At 46.2% G+C, this 7858-nt stretch overlaps 1 protein-coding gene across 4 annotated transcripts in view; it reads right to left on the minus strand.

Annotated features, from left to right (window-relative positions):
- The window catches only part of MYB (MYB proto-oncogene, transcription factor), a 34245-nt gene extending 26625 nt beyond the window's left edge, over positions 1 to 7620 (minus strand). Inside the window, exons 1-3 of one of the 4 annotated variants that reach the window (XM_082405711.1) lie at positions 6997 to 7620; positions 2439 to 2556; positions 532 to 603 (exon numbers count right to left, since the gene is read on the minus strand). In XM_082405711.1, coding sequence (XP_082261837.1) covers positions 532 to 603; positions 2439 to 2556; positions 6997 to 7019 — 213 coding nt within the window. In that variant the 5' untranslated portion in view covers positions 7020 to 7620. Of the gene's footprint in view, positions 1 to 531; positions 604 to 2438; positions 2557 to 5260; positions 5458 to 6996 lie in introns of those variants that run through there. The other 3 variants (XM_082405710.1, XM_082405708.1, XM_082405709.1) reach the window with 3 other exon arrangements.
- Between the last annotated feature and the right edge of the window lie 238 nt (positions 7621 to 7858).

The raw sequence follows: 7858 nt of genomic DNA on the forward strand, positions 1-7858 counted from the left end.
CCAGTTATGAAGGCAATGCAATCGGTCAGAGAAGAGGGAAAGGGGCTGAACATACGGAACAGTGAGAAGAATAAACAAAGGAATCCCAGATTCCTTAATCCTTGCTTGGTTGTAGGGGATGGGGGAGTATGATAAGTCTAAAAGAATGCCAAAATTTTAAACCAGGGTACCAAAATTATGGCTATTGAAAAAATAGGAAATTTAAAAGAAGCTGACTTGGGGGAAATACCATGAGTTTAGTCATCTACTATATAACAAATCATCAAAATGCTAATTTATATTATCCTAAAAAATTAAAAGATAAAATAAGAAGCAAATGTTTAAAATACATTGTAAAAATCCTTTAACAATATATTTAGAAATTTTAATTATATGCATTACAATAGAAATATAAGTTACAGATAAGGCATTTCTCCCTTACTTCTTATATACAAGCAAATATGTCATGTCTTAATATCATCTCCTATAATAGCTTATTTAAATCTTTGGGAGAAGATTTCCTTTTACAGAAAGAAAAAATTACTAACTTACCGGGAGATAATTGGCAATAACTTTCCAGTCATCTGTTCCATTCTGTTCCACCAGCTTCTTTAGTTTTTCATCCTAAGACATTTAAAGGTAATCCTAGGATATCAGTCATTTACTGTACAACTCTATTCAAGTTAGAGTTAAAGGGGAACCGACCCCCCCCAAAAAAAAACCTCTCAAAAATAACCAAATTCAACAAATATTAAGGTGATATACTGGTTTACAGCATAGATTTATTTAGAGTCAGACAGACCAGAGTTTGAATCTTAACTCAGCTACTGATTAGTTGTATAAACTTGGGTATATCATTTTGCTTTTCTGGACATTAGTATTGTCATCTGTACAATGGAAACGATGATGTCAACAGGGTTATTTGGGGATTATATGAGTTAATTATGCAAAACATTTAGCATAATGCCTGGCACATTGAATGTTTAACATATGGTAACTTTTAAAATTTTACTTTGTGGGAAAAAAGTAATGAACTCCAGTGTTTGACTTCAGAGACATTGAACTATGGCAATAGATAGGCTCTCAGTAAGAAATAGTTCAAGCTCTAGTCTAACATTTAGTAAGTTCAACCTCTTTCATATAAAAAAATGTAAGATCACTTTTCTTAATTACACTCGAAGGCATGTATGATGTAAGAAAATCATTTAGCTTTTGTATCAATGTGCTGACAATTTAAATGAGACCAAACTTATTAGAACACAGAAGACGCTAAACGTCAGGGTGAAATCTTTCAGTTCACAAGTGTCTTTCTAAACATGTTCAAGCAAAAGAGAATCCTCATGTTTCTGCAAAGGTAACTTTCACACACAATGTGAGTCTCCGCTATGACACAGTCACAGGAATTAGGAAACCAGTGTTACAAGCAGAGCTTCTAAATCGCTGAGAATCACCCAAGTGCACAATTTCCATAGGTAAAATATGGATTTCCTATGGACCTCACTGGAAATCCCGTCCACCTGTCAATGAGAGCTCTGGTTTAAGTGAAGGAGGACAGGATGAAACCGAAGAAGAGTCAATACCATTTATCCTAACATGAAATCTTCTACAATTGGTAGCAAATTTTTTAAAGAACTTTGAAGAAAAAAGCAACTTTTCTTACATTAATAATTTTGCCTCCTAAGCATTTTTCCATTCCCATAGAGATCAAGATTTGATAAGATAGCAGAAGAAGAGAGGTGAGAAGGAGACACATCTCCATCCATTTTTAAATGTTTTCAGAACAGACATCCACATATATTTCTCTGCGTAATATTATATACCAAGAATGTTAAATGAACCCATTATAACAAGACAAGTTCTGTGAGTGTTTTGCTTTATTCTTTTGTTTTGTTTTTGGAAATAGCAATTCATTCATTTGTTCAGGGAACATCTGTTAATATCCCACTTTGTGGCAATCGATTCTGGGTTCAGGGAATGCAAAAATGAATAGACGTTTAGCCCTGCCCTCAGCAGACTTACAGTCTACTGGGCGGCGGGGGGGGGGAATATACATTACAGCAACAATAAATAAGAACATGTATCCATTGGCTGGAGGACGAATCCAACCTGTCTGGGGAAGCCAAGGATGGCTTCACAGAAGAAGTGATGTCTTCACAAGTGTTGAAGAAGTAGTAAGAAGTTGTGGGGCAAAGGGACAAGAGCAGAATAGGCAGAAGGAAACGCAGATAAAACAAAGTGAGGAGGGGACCTTCAAACAACTGCAGAAAGTTTGGAAAAGGATGGTATAGTGTCCATGTGGGGGAGTGGTGAGGGGTATGGACGCGGCACAGGCAGGCTAGGATAAGAGTCAAAGAGCCCGCTAATGAGTTTGAACATCTGTAGTTTAGCTGAAATTTTGTTTTTTTATAAATGGATGCACTCTAGGTTTTTCCCCATGTTTTGATTACGTGATTAGTTACCTCTTCCCTGGTCCACCTAGTTTTCCCCAAGTGACGCTTTCCAGACTTGGGAAGCAGCCCGTCATAATCATGGTCACACATCTCAATGTCTTCATCATCCTCGTCACTACTGTAGATGCTGCAGAAATAAAAACGGGCAGATGTGGACTGAAACAAGAGGATTCAAACTACTGGATTACAAAACTTACGCCAAAACTCCTCAACAATCTTTTCAAAGGTTACGAAGGTAAAACTTTGAAAACTTGCATAACGAGACTGTTTTTGGCACTCCGTTGCTCTAGGATTGTAAACTGGTTCTGCTGTTATTGGTATCCACAGATATGGCAAAGGACCTGGCACTTTCTATTGCTCTGCATGTTTAAACCTGCTGTTAATGTTAGACCAGTGACAAGTTACACAATTGGCAACCTTCCAACCAATGAAGGTTTAAGTTTAAAACTTAATGTTAAGGACAATAAAAGGAACGAGAGCCCATGTCCTTTATGTAAGTACACTCGCAAAACCTTTGGTATACGTCCCATCATTTAAGTAATATTTCCCAAATACAATTAAAAAAACCTCAATTATGTTATCCTAATGGGACTGGTGTTTTATTAAGAGAAAAAAATTCAAGAAGTAATGCACCCAACAATATAATTATAGTCATCCCTTAAAGATTAGAAGATTAAGAGAATCTAAAAGGAAAGGATTTTAAAACCTGAGAAAGGATAAATGATCAAGTGATCAAACTGCTTTGTAAATAACATTAATATCAAACAGTTCAAAACTCCAGGCCAGGTTGATCCAACTTGTGGCCACGTTTACAATCCTCAGTTTCCAGAGTAACCAAGTGAATAATTAGGCCACATGATAGTCAGAATCTTACTCATGTTTTTTCTACCTCTGACTGAATGGTATTTGAAAGATCTTAAAATGTACCTAATTCAAAACTGAGGGATTCCCACAGGTGGGTTTAAAAGGAACCCATTACTGTTTTCAGAAGAGCTTTTTCTTTTACCTACTTGACCAAAACTATAAATTTTGATGACTTTTGAAGTAACTCTATACTTAATGTTTATTAATCATATAATGGATAGGTGAGTCATTTTACAGCCAGTTTACTTTTAGTTATAATTTTACTTATAAAACTTAAGATATGAGGAAAAATTATACTATCTTTAAAAATTTACTAAAATTTATCATTGTAATATTGAGAATTCCATCAAACTAAGAACAATAAAAATAATGATATAAAGCAATATCATAATGCAGATTATTATTCTAAAAAAGAAAATGTATGTTCATATCAGGTTTTGTCTTCCAAAAGCAACTTACAAGTATATATTACCCATCCCTTACAAGCAAGCAAAAATGCTTACCAAAATTCCTGAATTTGAGGTTCTTATAATTTAAAACTATTATTTTGGGAAACAATCTGAAGGTCCAGGATGCATGGTGACAAGTAGGATGTGATCCAAACTTAAAATGCCACCACAAAAAAGACCACTAAACTGAGTTTATGATCTATAACCATCTTTCATTTAGTGTCTATCCTTTTAAACAAGAGCCTGATCCTGTTTCACATTGTCAACAAGGGGCTCTAAACCAACTTCTGATTAAAAATTACAGTAGTTTCCCTTTAATAAAAAGCACAAGCATCATAAGGTGAAAAAAAAAGTTATTATAATCCTAGCACTTTTGAAAGGTTCATAGGGAACTCCTTGGAAAGCCCCCCCAAATGAGGTGGCACCCTTGTGAAATATCAGGGATACCAAGAAAACCAGAGTAATCTGAAAGTGGAGTCATAGATTCAACTGAATTTAACTTTGGGGGTTTGGGTGGATCTGGAGATCACGTTTTCAGAACTGAGGACTATTTTTTTTTTCAGGTTTTTATTAGTTATCTATTTTATACATACTAGTGTATATATGTCACGCTCAATCTCCCAGTTCATCCCACCACCACCTTCCCCTTTCCCCCCCCCTTGGTGTGAGGACTATATTTTCCCAACCAGTAATTGGACACCACTGTCTTGGCAACAGATCAACACTCAGGAATAAGCAACAAATTCAGCCGCCCATAGGGGGCAGCCTACACCAGGTGAGAGAGAATAGACATCAAACAGGACTAGGGTTCTGGAGGCAAAGGTGCTAATTCTGCCTCCACCTAGCTGCGTGACTTGGACAAATCACTTCCTCTCTCTCTCACGACCTCAGTTCCTCGCCTATACAGAGGGCTTGGATTTTACTTCTAAGGTATTTTCCAGGGCTAATAAGGGATAATTCCACATCTTCCATGACTCTTAAAAATTAAGCAGAAATGTGCAAAGTCAGAGATGTGCAAAAGCAAAGTCTTGGGGAAAACTTGGTGTGTAACTTCCGCAGGTCCTGAAGAGGCCATGAGGGGAGCAGGGCGAGCCCAGGGCTGCTCACAGTGTCAGCTCCTGGGTCCGTCAGCAGGCTAGGCGCGGGGCTCGCCTTTGAGCTTTGCATGAGATTTCCTCCTTCTAAATTGTCCGGGTCGTCTAAGTAGCATGATTAATTTCTACTAAGGACCTGAAATAACTTTTCCTTTATCTGCTCTGAGAAGATCTCAGACCCAACAGTCAGAAGACTCTCAAAGGCTGATTTCAAGCTTGATGCACCCGACTCCCCACCTGCTAGACCTGGTGTGGTTACAAGAGTACGACTATGAATATTACATTCTGTCAAGGAAACAAACCGTGCAAAGAAACGAAAAAGAAGAGAAGTGTTGGGGGTTGGGAAAAGGGAGGGGAGCGGGAGGAAGTGCCTTGTGGCCGCTACTGTGATTCTAGAAACAGGGTTCAGACTCATTTCGCTGACCTGGTTAATAATCCCTGCCGAGTTGACGTTCGCCTTGCAAGAAACGGCTTAACGCCCGCAGCCGGGTTTCTCTTCCCCCTGAGGCAGGTTCAAGGCTCCCGCCCCTCCTGGCCGCCTCCCCTCTCCGCTACCTGGGAGCCACAGGGAACCTGCGCGGCCCCGCCCCGCGGGGACAGTCGAGATCTCGGGGCGCGGAGCCTCCCCCGCGTCTCCTCCCAGCACCCCTTCCCAGCTCCCTCCTTCTCCTCTTCCTCCTAGTTTCCGCTCTCGAAAAAATAGGTGACCTCCGCTGCTCTACTGTTACGTCCCAAGGGCGAAGGTGAAACCACTTAAGGGGCAGCACCCCTGCCCCGCGCGGCCGGGCCCTGGGCGAGGCTTAGGGAGCCAGCGGCCCCCCAAGTCGCCTCCCTTTTTCTCCGGCACCCGGCCATGCCTTGGCGCCGCTCCCCGCCCGGCCAGGCCCGGCCGAGGGTGCTGCAGCGGGGCCCACACCCACGCTCTTTGCCACTTCCTAGCTCTGCAAGAGGACCCGTGCCCGCTGATTCGAAAACAAATAAGTAAAAGAAAATCAAAAAACCCGAGGAAAAGAGGGTGGGTTTACTTTGCCTCCAGGGACTTCTCCCCAGAACCTCCTGGCGAGGGTCCGTCCCGTCTCCCCTCCTCCGACAGGGCGACCTGAGGCTGCAGAGCTGGGCGCGGGGAGGAGCGGCGACCTCGGCCGGGTCCACGTGCGCGCGCCGCGCCGGGACCTCTTGCACAGGGGAAGAGCTCCGCGGGACTGCGTCCCGGTTGCGCGGCAGCGGCCTTGGGTGCTGCCCGCCTCAGTCCCTTTCCGTTGAGTGGCAACCGTGACGGCCGCCGAGCGAGCCCCTACACCCGGCCACCCGCAGGGAGCTCCGGCGCGTCCAGTCCGGGAAGTCCAGAGACTGGTGGAAGCGGGAGCTTCAGCAAGTGACAGTTCAGACCAGTCTTTTCCTCCTCCGCTCCCTATTCCCCTCCTTCCGGCCGAAATGTAAGGGCACTTCATTCAAGATACCCGGCGAGCCTCCCCAAGTGCGGTTGACATGTGCGTCGCGGGTGCGTGTGGGTGGGTGTGCAATGTTTGCTTTAAAAGTAAAAGCCTCCCAGAGAATAATGATTAGAACCTTCAAAACCAGGGCTTAAAACAATTTGCAAATGTAGAGACCCTTTCCTCCCCTACAATCTTCTTTCCAGCCGCCTGTCAGCTGACACTCTTCTTCGCCTCCATAAAGAATGAATGAAATTTACATGAACTACCTGCAGCTACTATACAATCCGGCATTTTCCCTATATCTGCCATATGCTCTGCACTTCCAAGTCCAAACATATCGCAATGCATCCAGCAATTACGCTGCGACTCCCTCGCCGACACCCGCGGCATCAAGCCAGGGACCTAGTGGGCTCCCCGGGACTGGTGGGCACCGCTCTGCCCCCGGCTGGAACGTGCTGCTTTTTTCCCCTAGACAGAATGTACCCCCGTGCAACTTGCAAAATGAGCCGCAGGGCGTGCTTCCCAACGTCCTAATGCATTTCTCGCATAGACTCTTCCATTCATCAGTCCCTCGAGCGGCTTCTGCTGCCAAGGCAAGGGCTCTAGGTCCTCGCAGGATCTGACAGCCCCGCAGAAGATCCGGGAACCATTTCCCACCTGCTCTCCCGGCGCCTGGCGCCCAGCGCGCCCCCGCCCGCGGCCGCCCGCCCGGGATCCCCGTTACCTGTGCCGGGGTCTCCGGGCCATGGCGCGGCGGGCGCGGGGCTCCGCTGGGAGCCGCGGGAACCGCACTGGGCTGCCGCCTCCCGCTGCCCGCCGCCTGCCTGCGTCCTTCCCCGGCTGCGCAGTGGCGCTCCGCACCGCCGGGGCGAAGTTTCTCAGGAGAAAGAGGAGGAGGAGGAGGAGGAGGTCGCGGAGGAGGAGAAGGAGGAGGAGGAAACAGGTTGATATTAAAGTGTAAACTCTGTAAACAGAGATGCCATCAAACAAAGAGCTTTGGACACTCCCCCTCCCGCCAAATCTGGCGCCCCTGCAGTGCGCACGCGCCCTGTCCACCGCCTCCGCGGTAGCCTTGTCTGCCGCCCGCCGGGCTGCCCGGCCGGCGGGGCCGCCGCTTCCCTTCGGCTCTCGCGCCGCCGCGCTGCTCCTGGCGCGCTGCGAGGCCCAGGCGGCGCGCGGGCGGATAGCCCGGGGCCAGGGAGGGGCGGCCGGGGGCTGCGGCGGCGCCCTTTGCTGAGCAAACCCCGCTCCGCGGCATGGGCCGCGCGGGGCCGCGCCACGTCCCACTGATGCCTCCTCCCCTCCTTTTCGGTGGCCGCACCGCCGTCGCCCCACTCGCCTTGCTCCTGGGCACCCGAACCGCGCTCACCGGGCTCTGCCTCACTGTCGCAGAGGCGGCAAGGGGGGCGGGGGGGTGGGAACTCCTCCGGCATTTGAGATTGGATTTTCTGCAGGGTTTAAAACTCAGCTCCCTGGCGATGGGGCAATGTTGGGTTGGGGGATAGGTAGTAGGGGATGGGAGCGTACGTTTGCATAGGATGTTTGGCTATGTTTTTGTTTTTGTTTTTTTAAATAAAGATCATCTC

This window comes from Balaenoptera borealis (genome assembly GCF_965194805.1).
Source record: "Balaenoptera borealis genome assembly, chromosome: 9".
Classification (NCBI taxonomy): domain Eukaryota; kingdom Metazoa; phylum Chordata; class Mammalia; order Artiodactyla; family Balaenopteridae; genus Balaenoptera; species Balaenoptera borealis.